The following is an 18,260-nucleotide window of genomic DNA, read 5'->3' as shown; positions in this document are numbered from 1 at the left end:
ACCCCAAAAAACAAAAACAAACTAGTAAAGACAGAATAACCGATGAAAAGATGCAGGGAATGCCAAGTTATTACTATAAACTAGCAAATTACAAATACTCTGAGAAAACGCAACCTACCCACCTTTACAACTGCACAAGTGACCATGAGGTGACTGTCCTTTCATGCACTGTTTGTGTCCAAGGCCCTAGAAATCTAGATCAGAACTCCTAATTTAAAAAAAAAAAAAAAAAAGTACCTTGTAATTCTCATACACCAAAGTGGTTTTAGAGGAAACTCCTGCCAAAGACGAATTCTTACAGCCGGGGCTTATGACTGTATTTCATCAACCTCACAGCAAGCTGGGAGGCAGGGGTGGTTATTTCACTGGTGAGGTGCAGGCCAGGAGGCGGGACAGTTTGCACAACAAAACCCAGCTAGTAGCGGGTGTTCCAGGTTCAGGCTTAACTCCAGAGCCCACACCGACTGCACCTGGCGCTGTGACTTGTTTTTATTCCACTGATTTTAATTGGAGATTTTCTTTCCATTTCTATAGGTATGTTAATGTTTCCACATTGTTTTATGCCCTGTAGATCTAAAGTTGGGGTCATCTTCTTGGTATAAAGCTGGTGTGGCTAAACAGAATTGGCCTCACTCTGGTAAGCTGGTAGGTCTCAGGACCTGTCAAATGGGAATAGGGTGACAGCATCCTAGGCAGGAGGCACCATGGGTCCTCCTCAGGGGGTGGGGGAGCTCTGGGGGATGCTGCTGGCGGTTCAGTCCCAGCCACCCCTGCTGTCTCCCCTGCCAAATCCACTACCCTTGACCACAGTCTGTCCTCATTCTCTGCAGCTGAGTGACCAACACAGAGCCCTGTTTCCAGCCAGGCAGTTGGTCTGGGAAGTCAGGACCCTCCGCCATCTCTAGGCCTTTTTGGCTCAACTCCTTACTTGAGTGTCCCATCAAATCCTGCTGGCCAATGTACAGTGGACTCTCAGTACCTAGTCTGTACTTGGCACTCTTCCAGCTTTATCTGGTCTGGTCTTCGGTGTTTTTGAGAAGGAAGATAGCTCACCCTGCTGAGCGTAGTCAGGGGAACATGGCTGGGGCCCCTCCGCTATATTTCCCACTCTCAGCTCACTGTTAATGACCTTATTCTCAAGCCTTCTGTCTCCTGCCCCCAGAGAAGCTGCCCCTCTAGACACAGACTGAATCACTTCATGTGTGACACACATCTGAATAAAGCAGAACCTACCTCTTTCTCGGTTTTAGAAGGACTGTCAGGATGTTAAACAAAATACAACAAGCCAACCAAGACACACCTATAAAGGTTAGTGGGACGCATGTGAAAGGATGCATAGATGGGTCCTGAAGAACCTAACGGAGCATAAAACCCCATGAGAATTCTGGATCACGACTGCTGACACGGCAGTGGATGTGGGGACATTCATTCCAGAAAGACATCTTGAGCACCAATAAGGGAGCAGGAACTGGGCTGCTGGGGATACAGTGGTGAACAAGATTATATTATGGTAGAGGGCTTCTGCCCCTGGGGCATTTACCTATTAGCAGTGCATTCCCAGGAGTAGACAAGACAACCTGGGCAGAGGATGGATTACATGAAGCTGAAAATGTAGATGTCGTTTGGCCTGTCCCTCAGAAAAATGAGATGCCATGGTAGAGTTTTAGATAAGGAATAGCTTCATTCTGTTTCTTTTAAAAGTAAATGAGCTTGATGCTAACTGGGAGAATTGGGTAGAGCTGCCAGAGCAGAAACCCCCACTTAGAACCCCGAAAGATGAAGTTCTGCCAATTCAGAGCTCCCATCTCTTAGTGATGTTGGCAATCAGTGAGAAATCATCTTGCAAGGATCCATGTTCAGCTGAATTCTTTCTGCTTTCCTAGATCTGTTCCTAGTGTCTTCTGGTGTTTGCCCCATTCCTGCTGCCTCCGGCCCATCCAGACCCCTTAAGGATTACCTATGCCCACCTCAAAACGGTGGAAATCTGCACCCTGAAACCAATGTAGTTAGTGCAGGTTGTTCAGGGGTAGGGCCAACATAAGCACTTTCCCTGTCTGGCTGATGCTGAATGTGGGAGGAGGAAGGTTGCTGAGGCAATTCCTGAATGTGAGAAAGGGCGGGGCAGCAGGTAGGGCTCTGTACCTCTTAGGGAAGTGAAGAGAGGCCAGGGCTGAGCAGAGGCTGCCCCCTGAGATGTGGGAAGTCCTGTCATGCTGGGAAGTGTGCATTTGAAGGTAGCAGGAGGCCTGTGGGACTGTGGCCTCAGATCATTTTGCTCAGGACAACAGACACTAATGTGGAAAACAGGCCAGGCCTTGTCTGTGATGAGGACCAGCCTAGGGGTGGGCGTGGCTGTGGTCAGCTGGTTTGGCTCTTCTGAAGAGTGGGCACAGGATGGCCAGGCTTAGGTAAGGAAAGGCAGCTGAGGGGTGCCCTGCTGAGACATAATTGTCATGGAGCAGGCCACCTGGAGGAATGGTGACCAATAGCAGGTAGCCTTAAGGGGGTCAAGGTGAGGACATCAGAATGGGTCCCCTGTGGCCTCAGGAGGTCAAATGCTAATAGAGGTCGAACAACAACGGCAGCAACTCCCACCAGGCCAGTCGCAGAGGCAGCAGCACTGCTGTCGCCACGGAGGCAATGGGATCTGCTCGCTCGTCCTGCTCTTGGCTATATACCGTTTGCTTTATACGCGGTAGCTCATTCAACAGTCAAGTAACCGTAACCCATGAGGCAAGTTTATTATTCTTGTTTATAAATGAAACTAACGTTCAGAGAGGCTAAAGAATTTGCTCAAAGTACATGAAGTGGTACAACACCAATTCTAAGAATTTGGAAAGTTCAGGTATAATGTAATCTAGAGCAACCACTGAAACAAATCATGCAAAAAAGTATATCGAAAAAGCTAGTAGATAAATTAAAATGGAACTCTTAAGAATGTTTTTAACCATAAAGGTGGCAAAAACAAAGGAACATAAAGGGGGGAAGGACAAACGAATAGTAAAATGGTAGACCCAAAGTTCAACCATATTAACAAAAGGCAGAAATAGTCTCATGGATAAAAAATTAAAATTAAAAAAAGGAAGGCCAAACTATATGCTCTAAGAATCATGCTTTTAATATGAAGACACAGATGGAAAGTAAGTGGATGGGGGAAATACGATATAACCGGTAAACCTAAGAAGCTTGGAGTGGTACTATTAATATCAAATAAAGTAGAATTCAGGATAGAGTATTACTAGAGATAAAAGATAATCATAATGACAAAGCAGTCAATTCAGGAAGACAAAAACATGTATGTGCTAATAACAGTTTCGAAATAGACAAATGCAAAACTGGACATATTTCAAAGAAGAAAAGACAAACCCACAAGCATAACTGAAGATTTTAACATCTTTTCTCAGCAACTAATAGAACTAGACAAACATTCAATCAAGATATAGAAAATATGAGCACCACTATTAATCACCTTGATCTAACTGACACTGATGGAACGTTCATATGCAGTCTTCAAAGGCACAAAGCACATTCACCAAAATAGACATATGCTGGGCCATACAAGTCTTAAGTTGTTGAAAAGGATTGAAATACAGAGTGTGTTCCATGACCACAAGAGAATTAAATTAGAAGTCAGTAACAAGATAACTGTAGTGTAAGTACCTGACTGTTGAGTTTTGGAGGTTTTTTTGTTATTTTTTTTTTTTTAATTGTAACGCAGGTGCCTGACTAAAGCTTTTGAAAGCTGAGGCCTCCATTTAAAAGACAGCTATCTCAAATAAACACGCTGCCAGCCACACAACTGGATCAAGAGCCAGGCTACCTCCTCCCCACTCCCTGCCAAGTTTCCTTTGTTTTAAAGATCTCTGGTTGACTTCTGTAACTGTTTGGCCTCTTGCTTTTCCCTCTGCATTTTAATTCCTGCTCTTATGTTTTAAATTCACCACTTAAGAGTGAACCCACAAAACCCTAGGCCCCCACCCTCAGCCCCAGTAAAAGCAGAACCCCAGGCCTGTACTTTCTACCTGCAACCTTGCCATGTGGCCCCAGGCATGCCGTGTACCCTCCAGGACCTGCAAGTTATAACCTTGCTTTTTTTCCCCAAAGTTTCCTGACAGTTATTGCTAAGGGCATCTTGCAATCATAATGAGAACTCCAAGGCCTGGCCTTGCCACAAAATTGATTCCAGAAGGGGAGGTGTCTGTGGGGATCTCAGGTGAGTGCCCCCAGGCATTTCTAGCTGACAGCATCACTGACCATAGGCTGAGATAGGCAGGGAGGACGGCATGATTGCCCTTGCACTTAACCAAGGGGAGAGCCCTTGGGCTACAGCTGGCTTAATGACCAACCCAAGTGGGTAACGCAGTCTGAGAAGGGAACACCCATTGCTGGAGGTCTGTCCTGCTGTGTCTGTTGTGTGTTGCCTGTGCTATCCATCCCCAAATGTCATTGCTGTGTAATAATTCAACAATATCCCCAGAGCTGCATGATCAAGGCCATGGCTAACAAGATGATTAGACCACTAATTATGAAGACCTGAATTGGTTGGTAATGTACTTAAGGGTCCTCCACACCCTGAGGCCAAGAAGAGTGAACTGGATTGGAAGGTTCCTGTCAATGCCCGAGGTCGGGCTCTGGGGTAAGGAGGATGGGAGACCCCTGCCTGTGACCACTGAGTCACTGGGTCATGCCTGGACTACCTCTCCTAAGCCAGATGAGTGCAATTGCCCAGCCCCTGGAAACCAGTGGCACCACCGAAAGGGCAATGCAGCAGAGGCCTCTGCTCTCTGTGCCACCACTTCACTCACTGCTGCCACTTGTCCTCCCCTGACCTGGTACGATATCATGGGTCCAATCCCTGGTGCTTAAAAGTTAATGGACAGAAGCTGTGATATATTTATACAATGGAATACTACTCAGCCATAAAAAATAATGAAGTAATGCCATTTGCAGCAACATGGATGGACCTGGACAATGTCATTCTAAGTGAAATAAGCCATAAAGAGAAAGAGAAATACCATATGATATAACTCATACGTGGAATCTAAAAAAAGAAAAAGACAGACAAACTTATTTACAAAACAGAAACAGACTCACCGACACAGAAAACAAACTTATGGTTACCGGTGGGGTGGGGAAGGGGGTGGGAAGGGATAGATTGGAAGTTTGAGATTTGCAGATACTGACTAATATATATACAATAAGCAAGTTTATACTGTATAGCACAGGGAACCATATTTAATATCTTGTAATCTTGTGATGAAGAATATGAGAAGGAATGTATGTATGTTCCTATGTGACTGAAGTATTGTGCTGTACACCAGAAATTGACACATTGTAAACTGACTATATATACTTCAATAAAAGTGTATTTTTAAAAACCCATTATCTGACATAAATGTTAGCAATGTTCTCCTAGGGCAGTCTACCCAGGCAATAGAAATAAGAGCAAAAATAAACAAATGGGACCTCATTAAACTTAATAAGCTTTTGCACAGCAAAGGAAACCATAAGCAAAACAAAAAGACAACCTACAAAATGGGAGAAAATATTTGCAAAAGATGAGACTGACAAAGGCTTAATTTCCAGAATATATAAACAGCTCATACAACTTAAGAAAAAAACAACTCAATCCAAAAACAGGCAGGAGACCTCAACAAGCAATTCTCCAGTGAAGACATATGAATGGCCAACAGACACATGAAAAAATGCTCAGTGTCACTAATTATCAGAGAAATGCAAATCAAAACTACAACGAAGTATTATTACCTCACATCAGTCAGAATGGCCATCATTCAAAAGTCCACAAATGATGAATCCTGGAGAGGGTGTGGAGAAAAGGGAACCCTCCTACACTGCTGGTGGGAATGTAGTTTGGTGCAGCTGTTATGGAAAACAGTAGGGAGATTCCTCAAAACACTAAACATAGACCTACCCTATGATCCAGCAGTCCCACTCCTGGGCATACATCTAGAGGGAACCTTAATTCCAAAAGACACCAGCACCCCAATGTTCATAGCAGCACTATTTACAGTAGCCAAGACATGGAAACAGCGTAAATGTCCATCAACAGATGACTGGATAAAGAAGTTGTGATATATTTATACAATGGAATACTACTCAGCCATAAAAAATTATAAAGTAATGCCATTGCAGCAACATGGATGGACCTGGAGAATGTCATTCTAAGTTAAGTAAACCAGAAAGAGAAAGAAAAATACCATATGATATCACTCATATGTGGAATTAAAAAAAAAAGACAAACTAACTTATTTACACAACAGAAACAGACTCACAGACATAGTAAACAAACTCATGGTTACCAGGAGGGGAAGAAAGTGGGAAGGGATAAACTGGGAGTTTGAGATTTGCAGATACTAACTAATATATATAAAATAGATAAACAACATGTTTATAATGTATAGCACAGGGAACCATATTCAATATCTTATAGTAACTTATGGTGAAGAATATGAAAACGAATATATGTATGTTCATGTATGACTGAAGCATTATGCTATACACCAGAAATTGACACAACATTGTAAACTGACTATGCTTCAATATATGTATACATTTATATATATATTTTTTGCATATATATATATACAAAAAAAATTTAATGCAAGTGCCTGACCTGCACTTTTGATTGCCAGAGCATCCACTTCAAAGACAGCTTTGTCAATAAACACATTGCCAGTCACACAACTGAAGAGCCAGCACCCCCACACACACACTGCAGCTGCAAGGTTGAAGACCCCACTTTGAGGACCTCCACTCGTGATTAGAGGCACTGTTTTCTGGGATAAGGAGAGGAATGACTCCTGCCCTGTAAAGCCCACAGTCTAGCTGGAGACGGTCAAGTCAGCAGGTGAGCCCAATGGAACATCATGAGTTTCCAGCAGAGGGAGTGGGGAGGGGAGCGTGCAGGAGGAAGCACCTAACTCTGATTAAGGCGAAGGAGGTCTGGTACAAATCTGAGGAGCCACAGATGCAACAGTGCTTACCAAAGTCACTTAGCCTGATGGTCATCCTTCCCTGATTTCTTGTGATCGCACAGACTGAGCAGTGCCCTGTCCACTGTCCATCTATTCTGCCCAAGGGCTTCCAGACCCTACTAACCAGTGCCATTACAGTGTGGGCCAGGACCCCGCTGCCTCTCCCATCTTCCCACTCATCATGGTAACTGCATCCTCCTGGCCCCTGTGTCTCGGGCTCCCAGCACATTGCCATCAGCCATTCGGTTCTGTAGCAGCATCTCCTACTGTCCACCCTGGCTTAGAGAGGGGCCCTGCAGGTGACCTTCCCAGCCTGCTGGTCCCCTTCTCACCAGCACATTCCTTCCTGCTTGGGCAGATGTGTGCATCTTCTGGGCTTCCCCATGGAACAGTCACCGACTTTACACAGCACATCCATCCTACCATGCCCGCTTCGCTCAGCCTCAAATCCATTTTTCCACCATCTGAGATTTCTCCTTCATTTAACGTGGTCCAGTGCTTGTTTCCATGCTTCTAGGAGCCATCCAAGCAGCATGTTGGCACCATCCCTGGGTCCTAGCAGGATGTTAAATCCTATATCTTGGGACAGGGCTCCCAAATCAATAAGCTCTCCTTTACCTGATTTTATGTCCTGCCCCGCCCCCATCAGGGCTCTTAGCATCCAGTCCCAGTCGTACTCACCTGGCCTTGCTGGTGGGGTTCTGCAGTGAGTGCCCTTGGAACACAGTTTCTTTCCTCTCTTCTCAGACCTGGCCCAACTTCATGGCCACGAGCAGGGGTGGGGTGGGCAGTGCTGGGGAGCCTGTGGTCCTGCTGGGCCCTGACCCTGGCCTGGCAGACCTTTCTAGGTTGAGAGTTGAACCTTTGAAGCTTGGCTGTTCTGTGCCGACATCCTGGACCCCGTCCTCAGCTTTCTGGCCCCCCTGTAACTGTAACTGTAACCACAGGGATCGGGGAGGGGGGGCTCTTTCCATGCTCCAGAGGAGGCTTTCTGGCCTCACGCCATGCTGCATTAATTGCCTCTGAATCACTCTCAGCTTTTCTCTTCCCGTGTCTTAACTGTGCTTAACAACAGCCACGCCCGGTCACCATCCTTAACTTCTCCCTCCCTCCGTCTTTCTCAAATTCCTGACCTATGGAACCCACGAGTGAACTCTCTCCCACCAGACTACCATCCCAGCTTGTCAGTGGTGGAAGTTTTAACAATTTAGTTGTTACCTTGTGCTGGGGCGGGGCTCCCCCTATCAAGTGTGAAGGGGTCCTCATCACCAGCAGGTAGACAGTGATCCAACTCCAGAATCCCACCTTAGCATTTGTTTTCAGGGACCCACTCCTGGTACCATCAGTCACAGCTCGAGCTTCTGGGGCACAGACTCTGAGGTGAAGATTAGCACCAGGAAGTGGATCAGGGAGTGCTTCAGGGAGCAACACCTGGGAGGGGAAGGGATGGAGGTGGGGTGGGGGAGAGAAATGGGCCTTTGAAACTCTGACCAATCAGGGATGGGGCTGCCCAGAAAGGAGGCATGACCTTGATCAGGATGATTCTTTTCAGCTGAGGAAATTCCCAGAGAGGACTGACAGCTGAGGGCTGTTGGCTGGTGACACTCCCACTCTGGGGTGTCAGTCAGTCTGGGAGGGGAGTCTGGGCAGCTCATCATGGTGTCCACTAACTGTGGGCTGATCAGTGATCGCTGAATGGTGTGACATTCTCCAGATGTGAAGGATGGCCATTTTCTTTTGATCAATCCCGACACTTTGGTTAAGTAGGAAGCTAGGTCATCTGTGGACAGAGCAGGTGGGGAGCATGCACTGTGTCTAATGCAGAACAAGAATACTGTCGGGGCAGCCTCACCCGGGCGTGAAGCAGACCCTGCCCTATGGAGGAGGGGGGGCCTGCTGGCAAACTGAGATGGACTCCCAATTAATCATGGAGCTTTTTGTTTGACTATACTTTTCAATGTAAAACCTAATTAGAAAACTTAAGTATGTTTGGAACAACGTGGGTATTCCAACCTACTTTTTCAACTGCAATTTTTATGAAATTTAAATACAGATTAAGTATTCCTGATGAAAATTTAGCATCCTAATTGAGAAGTACTGTAAGTACAAATTATACACTGGATTTCAAAGATTTAGTATGAGAAAAAGAATGTAAAATATACCATTAATGTTAAAACCTGTTGAAATGATAGTATTTGGATATATCGAGGTTAAACAAAATATATTAATAAAACCAATTCACCTATTTCTTTTGACTATTTTTGAAAGGCTCTCAGATCATCTAAAATCACCCAGTCAAATAGGATAGAAAGCCCAGAAAAACCCAGGCACTTAAGGTCAATCAGTCTATGACAAAGGAGGCAAGAATTCACAATGGAGAAAAGACGGTCTCTTCAATAAGTGATGCTACAAAAAATGGACAGCTACATTGTAAAAGAATGAAGTTAGAACATTCTCTAACACCATATACAAAAATAAAATGGATTAAAGACCTACATGTAATACCAGATAATAAAAAACTCCTTCAGGAAAACATAGGCAGAACACTCGTTAACATAAATCGTAGCAATATTTTTTCGGATCTGTCTCCCAGAGTAATGGAAATAGACACAAAAATAAACAAATGGGACCTAATTAAACGTAAAATCTTTTGCACAGCAAAGGAACCATAAACAGCAAAAAGACAACCTACACAATGGGAGAAAATATTTGCAAATGATGTGACTGACAAGGGATTAATTTCAAAGTGAGCTTCCTTCTTAAAAAAAAATACAAACAGTTCATACAGTTCAATACCAAAAAAAAGAGTGTTTTCAGATGCTCAGGGGACGCGGCTGCTTGGGCAGATCTTCACTGGCATAATTACAGGCTGTGCAGCAGCAAGAGATGAACAGAGCTCTGGGAAAAGTGCTGTGTCTGAGGAATAATACCATTTTTCAGCAAGCCTTTTCCCTCTTAAGGTTCAGAATTGCAGGAGAGAATCCCATCTGTTCTGCAGGTGGCATTCTGTTGAGTACCAGTCGGCACTACAGGTCAAAGCCCACCCATGGCATTGGAAGATACAAGCACCTAGTTAAAGCGCAAGAGCCCAAGAAGAAGGGGAAAGTGGAAGTGATACCCATTCATCTGGGGACAGATTATGAATATGGAGTTTTAAATATTCACCTGACTGCACATGACATGGCCCTGGCAGAGAGTTATGCCCAATATATTCACAACCTCTGCAACCATCTCTCGGTTAAAGTCGAGGAAAGTTATGCGATGCCCACCAAAACTACGGAGGTGTTGCAGCTGCAGGACCAAGGCAGCAAAATGTTCCTGGACTCAATTCTCAAACCACATGAGTGAGTGGTCCAGATCAGTGGTTTGAGTGCTACATCTGCAGAGATTTTCTTGGAAATAATCCAAAGCAATCTTCCTGAAGGAGTCAAACTGTCAGTGAGGGAGCACACTGAAGAAGACTTTAAGGGAAGATTCAAAGCTCGGCCAGAACTGGAAGAACTGTTAGCCAAGTTGAACTAGCTCATTGCAGACCCTTTCATGCTGGCACTGATGATACTGTGTTTAAGGGGAAGAGCTTCCTGGGTGGCCAAAGTTAAGCAGGACACCCTGACCCTCGGTATCATTAGTACCCATCTCTACAGCCAGGAATGCCTCCTCTCTGTGGAGGAGCACTTGTGAATTGTCAACACTTTCTTTTGAGCTAACCCTAGGTATCCTCCTTCTAATAAAAATCTCCTGATGATGCGTGTGTGTGTATGTGAGAAGTCCATCCTGTGGAGTATCTTTAACTAAGAGATTCACTTTTTCTCTTTTCTGGTGCTTTAGCACACAAGCATGTTCTCCTTCAGTATTTCTCCACTTAGAGTGAACTCATCCTTTAAATCAATCTGGCATGGAGTCCCTTTAGTGAAGCTGATGATCATAACATAAGTGAATTCTCTGTGGCTAGAAAGCATAGGGAGGGAGAGTTTGGCTTTGTATATAGAAAAACTCTCCAGATAGGATCAGGGTCTGTCCATAAGTGAAAAAAAATTCCCTTGTGGGATAGTGAGTGACTTGTCATAAGTATGCAGGTAGATGTTATAACTGCAGTTGAGGGTTGCCTGGAATGACTTTAAGCAAAGAATTAAAGGTTGATCTTGGTCAGGGGTCAGAAAACTACAACTTATGAGTCAAATCCCACCAACTGCCTATTTGCTTTTTAAAAGTAATTTATTGAGGCAAAATTCACGTCACAAAATTAACCATTTTAAGGTGAACAATACAGTGGTATTTAATGCATTTAGAGTGTCATGCAACCTCTATCTAGTTCCAAAACTCTGTTGCCTGTTTTTATAAATAAAGGTTTATTGGAAAAAAAAAACAACAACCCAATCAAAAAATGGGCAGAAGATCTAAATAGACATTTCTCCAAAGAAGACATACTGATGGCCAACAGGCACATGGAAAGATGTCCAACATTGCTAATCATTAGAGAAATGCAAATCAAAACCACAATGAGGTATCACCTCACACCAGTCAGAATGGCCATCATCAAAAGGTCTACAAATAATAAATGCTGGAGAGGCTGTGGAGAAAAGGGAACCCTCCTATAATGTAAATTGGTGCAGCCACTATAGTGAACAGTATGGAGGTTCCTTAAAAACTAAAAATACAGTTACCATATGATCCAGCAATCTCACTCCTGGGCATATATTCGGAGAAAACTCTAATTGGAAAAGATACATGCACCCCAATGTTCATAGCAGCACAATAGCTGACATGGAAGCAACCTAGATGTCCATCGATAAATGACTGGATAAAGATGTGGCACACACACACACACAATGGAATACTTACTCAGCCGTAAAAAAGAATGAAAGAATGCCATTTGCAACAACATGGATGGACCTAGAGATTATTATACTAAGTGAAGTAAGTCAGACAGAGAAAAACAAATATCATATGATATCACTTATATTTGGAATCTAAAAAAATTATACAAATGAACTTATTTACAAAACAGAAATAGACTCACAGAAAACAAACTTATGGTTACCAAAAAGGAAAGAGAGGGGAGGGATAAATTAGGAGTTTGGGATTAACACATACACACAACTATATATAAAATAGATAAACAACAAAGACATACTGTATAGCACAGGGAACTATACTCAGTATCTTGTAATAACCTGTAATGAAAAAAGATCTGAAAAAGAATAGATATATGTATAACTGAATCACTTTGATGTACACCTGAAACTAACACAACATTGTAAATCAACTACATTTCAATATAAAGAAAGAAAGAAAGAAAAAGACAAAAACTTTAAAATCACCCATTTGGCTCACACTACATTTGTTTTGTCTAGTGCTGGGTTAAGAACGAAGCCTTGCAGTTTTTGCAATGGCCACGAGGTGGCACCCTTATCCCAGAACTGTGGGTTTCAGACTAGGAGGCTGGTTGGTGGGATGATTGGTAGAGGTGAAGGCTGGTCTTGCTAGTAAGTGAAAAAGTAACTGAACCAGGTTTGTGCTTGCTACTCCACTTTTATGCTAATCACATCCCACATTCATCTGCATGTAAATGGTTCTGATGTAGATATAAAATACATGTACTTTGCTCTCTGAGTTTGAGAGGTACCCCCTACCCCAAAGGCACAGTGATCCTTAAAACATTAGGCTTTAAATAATATTTTAAATAATTTACTTCATGCCCACCCACTCCTCTTTTCAACACTTCTTTTTCATTTTCCTTTTCTCCCTTTCACTTATTCATTCTCCAAATCAGGTTCAACTATTTTGGGGCTTATTTCTGTGCCTTTAGTAATAAAGCTGTGTGTAACCTTAACTTCAACATATTATGACCCACCATCAGAACACCTAAAATTGCACCAGGAAGATATTAGGATATTAGGAAGAATATTGAAAGGGAGATACAGAAAGGAGGCCAGTGCCATTCCTTTCCAGATGCCCAGTTAGTGTGGACTGCTGGCTGCCTCCCTCAAGACCAGCCTTGTAGGAACTCTAGAGGGACACATGCAGACATGGGACCTGGGAGAGGAGGGTGTGAACCAGAGGTTGTGTGTGACCAATGTGTGATATAATTGATGGTGGAGGCTGTAGGCTTGGCTGTGGGATAAAACAGGAACTAAACTGTTGTAACTCTGTCTGTTTCTCCCCCAGATCCAGTGCTTTGGGTCAATGGATGCCAGCCCCAGGCTCAACTATGACAGCGAGTACAGGTGTACTCGGGATAAATGGGTTGTGCAGAAACCCTCTGCAGGTGAGGGGCCGAGGAGTACAGGAAGACCACTTCCACAGCCCCACCCTGCCCTCCAATGCCCACCTCCAGGGCTATGGACTGAACAGCCTGGCCAAGGACTCCAGCCTTCCAGAAAGCTCCATGTGCCATGCTGGCTCCAGCAGGTAGGACCTGAGTTCCACCCCCGGGAGAAGTCCTGAGCAGGGAGGATGATATACAAAGATGCAGCTTCCTGAGAAGGCAGGGGTTGCCGGGGTACCTGCAGCCTGGAAAGGGAGCAGTAACACTGACCCCTTGGTGGGTGACAGGGAGGACTGCAGTCCCACGTAGTCCAGGCCACACAGGGAGATGTGTACACAGTGCTTCTGTACAGTTGGTTTTATTGGGGACCCTTGGGGTTGGGATGGCCAGAGCCACAGACTCAGTTGTTGGCTAGGATCTCCTGAACCCAGGGGATGAGCACAGTGACACGAGCATAAACGGCAGGCGTGGACGTGGAGCAGATGCTGCTGCCCCAGGACACAATGCCCACCAGGGTCCAGCCTCCATTCTCCTGGCAGACCAGGGGACCACCAGAGTCACCCTGCAGGAGGAGAAAGGACTTGCGTCCAATCCTGAAAGGGGGTGCCAGGACCCGAGTGTGCAGAGGGTGCAAAGGACAAGTGGAGCCCAGTGGCCAGGCACAAGATACTTAGATCTGCTCAAAGGGCAGCCCCAGCTCTTCTGCCTACTCCTGGAGGGCCTGGGGCAGGTGGCTTACCCTCTCAGCCTGGATATCGTCTATAAAATGGGCTGAAATCGTCCAGCTCATGGGGTTGGCATGAGATTAAATACCCTTGGGAAGCCCCACACCACATTTGGCCAGAGCAAGCCTTCACCAGGGGCATCTGTTAGTGCTGGTCCAAGTCTTCCTTGGGGCACTGGGCAGGGAGTGAGCTAAAATAGATCCTAGCAGACAGGAGTGGTCCTCTTGGCCTGACACGGGGCGCGGGGTGGGGTGCGCTCAGTAAGGGTGGATAGGGTGCCCGGGGCTGGGCCGTACCATGCAGGAGGAGACGCCGCTGGCGCCCGCGCAGATCATCACGTCGGTGATCTTGCTGCCCCAGTACTTCTTGCAGTCCCCGTTAGACAAAAGGGGCAGGGTCGCCTGCTGCAGCTTGTCGGGGGTCTTGATGGCTGGAGGGATAGAGGGCTTGGGGTCAGGGCCCCTCACCTCACCAGCTCGCCCAGGGGGGAAGAGACCAGAGCCGCCTGAGCTCTGCCCTCCCCCTGAGTGGTCCTCATCCTCCTCCAGTGATCATGGACACCGAGCTCCGCACCTTCCCTGACACCTTCAAAGCGTCTGTGGGACACGGTGCCTCTCCGATTCCACACCTGGCAGCAGTGACTGGGCTTCCAGCCCAGTTCAAACAAGCCCTGCCCTCCGAGGCTGGAGTTCTCCCATCCTTGCTGGACACTGTGTGTGGGCCGAGGGGCTGGGCCTTCCTCCCCGGGGAAGGGGAGGGACGGCCTTCCGACTGGGGACACTGGAGGGGACCCACCTCCCTCCTGCTGCCCTTTCCTGGCTGCTTCTGTCCTTTTAAAGGACCGGCAGGTGGGCGGTGACCTACGCGGAAGAACTCAGGGCGCGGAGGGAGAGCATGGGGCGGAAGAACGTCAGGCGAGGGAGCAGCGCGGCGGCCCGGGGCCGGACGTTCAGGCCGCGAACCCGGTTTGGACACTGGCCTCCGCGCCCAGACTTCACCGGAGCCTTCACCCTCCTCGGTCTGGAGGGGAGTCCGGGCTGTCCATCTCCTTGCAGGTTAGTGAGGGCGATACTTGCCGGTACTTCGGTGTTTCTTCCGAAACTATTCATGTACATATTGTCAAATCTCATTTTTTTTCACATTTGGTAAGTTTTTATTTAAGAGGGTTTTAAATAAAGACATGGAAAGATTAATGACTGTATAGGAATTTAAACAAAAAAAAATTTTTTTAAAGAGCCGTACGTGTCCCACCTGGAGACTGCGGGTGCTCTGGGAGGGTTTAGAGGGCGGGGCCGGCTCACCGTTGTACTTGGTCTTGCCCCAGCCGGTGGTGGCGCACTGCATCCCGGCGGGGAAGTCGTCGTCGGCGCTGGGCAGGCACACGGCCGACACGGTCTGGGAGAAGCGGGCGGGCGTGGAAAGCTTCAGCAGGGTGATGTCGTTGAGGACAGTGAGCAAGCTGAAATTGGGGTTCTTGAAAACCTGCGAGTGGGGCCCAGAAAGATGAGCTGAAGCCCTGGGAGACATCAGGGATCTGCAAGCTTCAAGGAGGCAGACTCCTTTCCTGACAGCCCATTCAGGAGCTGGGAATGAATATTCTGAAGCCGGCTCCATCGGCACTTGGCTCCTCGCCCTTCGCGACCCCTGAAAGATCTTCTTCCTCCTGCCCCTGCCCCTGCCCCCGCTCCCAGCGCCAAGGCTGATCCCCGACCAGTCCACCAAGGTGTCTGCGTACCTTGGCAATCGTCAGGACCTGGATGTCCTCAGCGTCTGAGCCCTGGTCAAACTCTCCGGCCACAACCACATCAGAGGTTCTACAGGAATCACGTGGGGATTAAAGACTAAGAATGTGCCCGGCTTCCCTCCCCCACCCCCAGACTGGAGTCCGGGCCCTCACGTGACCCCACAGTGGGCAGCGGTGACCACCCAGTCCTCACTGATGAGGGAGCCCCCGCAGAAGTGGAAGCCGGTGCTGTCCTGGAGGAAAATGGGGGCGGGGGTCAGCGATGACGGGACATCAGCAACACCGACCTGGGCAGGAGCCCCCAGCCAGTCGGATCCCTCAATATGCCACCCCATTCATGCACAGAACCCCCCTCACCTGCAGGGACACCTGCCAGGGCCAGGAGCCAGGGACAGCGTCCTCCCCATTGATGATCCTGGACAGGCCACTCAGCATGGGTTGGATGGTGGGGACCCCACAGCCTAGAGGGAAAGGGGAGGGTGAAGAAGGGCTGAGGCTCAGAGCCAGTCTGCAGAAATCCTGGTTTCTACCTCAGCTGTCCAGGCTGGCTCAGGACCCATTGCCACACTCATCCCTCCTCCAAAAACTTCTCTTGTCACCTCCCACCAGTAGGCTCAAGGATCTGCCCCACACAGCCTGCTGACCCCAGTCACCCTTCCAGGGATGCAGAGGACAGGCTGCATCCACCCAGGGCCGCCTTGACTGAAGGAGCAGAAAGGTTGAGAAATCGGACCATCTTGCCTGTACTCCTAGGCCCACCATTCCTTGCTGTGAGGCCTCAGAACAGTCACTGAATCCCCAGTGCTCACTTTACTCAGTGCACTGGGGAGCAAACAGTGCTAATCTCACTAGTCAAAGCTCACCCTTCAGATTGGTGGGGCAAAGGGTGTGGAATTAAAATCTGATAACCCCAGTCCACGTGAAACCCAGAACTCTGACAGCTGATGGGAGTACACTTTACACTGCTGGGCTCCGGCAGAGATTTCAGGAACTCTGCATTGTATAAAGTTTTAGTTGATTATTTAATAAAGTGAGACTTTAACCCCACACCATAAAAGGACACATTGAAGAAACACAAAACAAAGGACCTGAATTGTCACAGAACAATGAAAAAGTCAGGTGTGCTTAAAGTGTCTGTGACGCATTTGCTGTGTCAGGACCAGATGAGTTCTCAACACCCATACTCGTGTTTTACAATTCGGAGACAGTAAGGGAAGTCAGGCAGGTACAGCCCCTAAGACCAGCCAGGCCACCCCAGGGTCACGTGGGCCTTGCTACAGGCCCAGATCCCCTGCCTATGGGGACAGAGGGATGGACCGGCCACTCACGGAATGTTGTTATCACCAAAATATATGTGGTCATCATAATCCACTTTTTTGTAGTAACAAGAAGGTTATACTATCAACTGCGATGTAGTCACACAGCTGCAGCTGAGTACTTTACAGTAATTAAAGTGAATGAGCAGGGTCTCATTAGATTTATCAATGGGATAAATCTAAAACTTGACGTGGGTGGAAAAAAGAAGGTTGTAAACCTGATGTAGCATATAAACTGTTCATGTAACATTGTTAGAAATGTTTTGCCCTGTTTATGGATTTATAAATATGTAGTAAATTTGTAAAAAACCCACACGGAAACGGTACACAGTGAGTTCAGAATAGGAATCACCTTGCAAGGAGGGGAGAGGGGAGTTCAGCTGAATCTACTTTATGTTTTAAAAAGAAATATGTGAAGCAAATCTGCGAAAAAAGATAACATTTGTTAAACCTCAACAGGAGGTACATAAATGTGGTATTATTCTCTGTATTTTTTACTACTTTTTCTTCTTTTTTTAATAGGAAATAAAATGCTTAGCAAGCTCCCAGTAAATAGAAACCCCAGGTAGAGGCCATGGGAGGTTTCTTGGGAACCAAACCCTTCTTCTTCCCACAGCTCTCCGACTTGAGCAATTTCTGGGGCCTGAGACCTCGGTGGGGCCTAGATTGTCCCTTTCCGCCCTCCTGGTGCAGGGTGTGAAGGCTCACAAAGCCCCGTGAGGACCATCTTCTCCCTGCAGCCTTGCTTGCCTGTCTGGGCGTGATGCCTGTGAGTGCAGCGCCGGGGGCTCAGATCTCCCTCTTAGCCAGTCCCTAGGGCTTGCTTGGGACAAAGCCCCTCAGACCCTGTGATGAGGGGCCTGGCTGCAGTGACACCGGAGGCTCAGGGAGCTCCTTCCCAGCCCCCTCCCAGACCTAGCTATGCCCCCAGCCCTGACACTCACTGAAGGAGGCCCCCACGAGGGTGAAGCAGGAGAGGAACCAGAGAAACACCATGTTGCTGCAGTCAGGACAATGTGGGGCACCTGCCCCTGGGGCTCCTTTTATATCGTGTGGGACTCCACAGGTCCCGCCCAGCCCCTCGGGCCCCGCCCATCCAGAGAGGCCCGAGAGCCACCCACCTGTTATCCAGGGACCTTGGGTGATAAGGGAGGTTGCCAAGCCCCCCTCACAGCCTATACTGGCTCTCAGCCTGGGACATCTCGGCCCCTG

The 18,260-nt window shown here is 47.1% G+C and overlaps 1 protein-coding gene and 1 pseudogene across 1 annotated transcript; one reads left to right on the top strand and one right to left on the bottom strand.

Moving 5' to 3' along the window:
* The first annotated feature begins 9,881 nt into the window (after positions 1–9,881).
* Positions 9,882–10,553, top strand: LOC135322166 (large ribosomal subunit protein mL48-like; annotated as a pseudogene).
* A 3,055-nt stretch (positions 10,554–13,608) lies between these two features.
* Positions 13,609–18,056, bottom strand: LOC105104323 (chymotrypsinogen B). The gene is made up of 7 exons (XM_010998370.3): positions 17,993–18,056; positions 16,090–16,193; positions 15,886–15,965; positions 15,724–15,802; positions 15,290–15,470; positions 14,285–14,418; positions 13,609–13,825 (listed from the first exon to the last, which is right to left on the bottom strand). The coding sequence occupies exons 1-7, from the start codon at positions 18,042–18,044 to the stop codon at positions 13,664–13,666; spliced, it is 792 nt and encodes a 263-aa protein (XP_010996672.3). The 5' UTR covers positions 18,045–18,056; the 3' UTR covers positions 13,609–13,663.
* Positions 18,057–18,260: the final 204 nt, after the last annotated feature.

This window comes from Camelus dromedarius, chromosome 9 (assembly GCF_036321535.1).
Source record: "Camelus dromedarius isolate mCamDro1 chromosome 9, mCamDro1.pat, whole genome shotgun sequence".
NCBI lineage: Eukaryota > Metazoa > Chordata > Mammalia > Artiodactyla > Camelidae > Camelus > Camelus dromedarius.
The sequence above is the reverse complement of the archived record's forward strand: the minus strand, read 5'-3'. Positions and strand labels throughout refer to the sequence as shown.

What these genes read in the sequence shown, in the direction of transcription:
- LOC105104323 (XM_010998370.3), bottom strand. Translation starts at nt 18,044, where the DNA reads ATGGTGTTTCTCTGGTTCCTCTCCTGCTTCACCCTCGTGGGGGCCTCC. An exon ending in GCTGCCCACTGTGGGGTCAC is followed by an intron (nt 15,803 to 15,885) that starts GTGAGGGCCCGG and finishes TGATTCCTGTAG; the next exon opens with AACCTCTGATGTGGTTGTGG. An exon ending in GCGGCGTCTCCTCCTGCATG is followed by an intron (nt 13,826 to 14,284) that starts GTACGGCCCAGC and finishes CTCCTCCTGCAG; the next exon opens with GGTGACTCTGGTGGTCCCCT.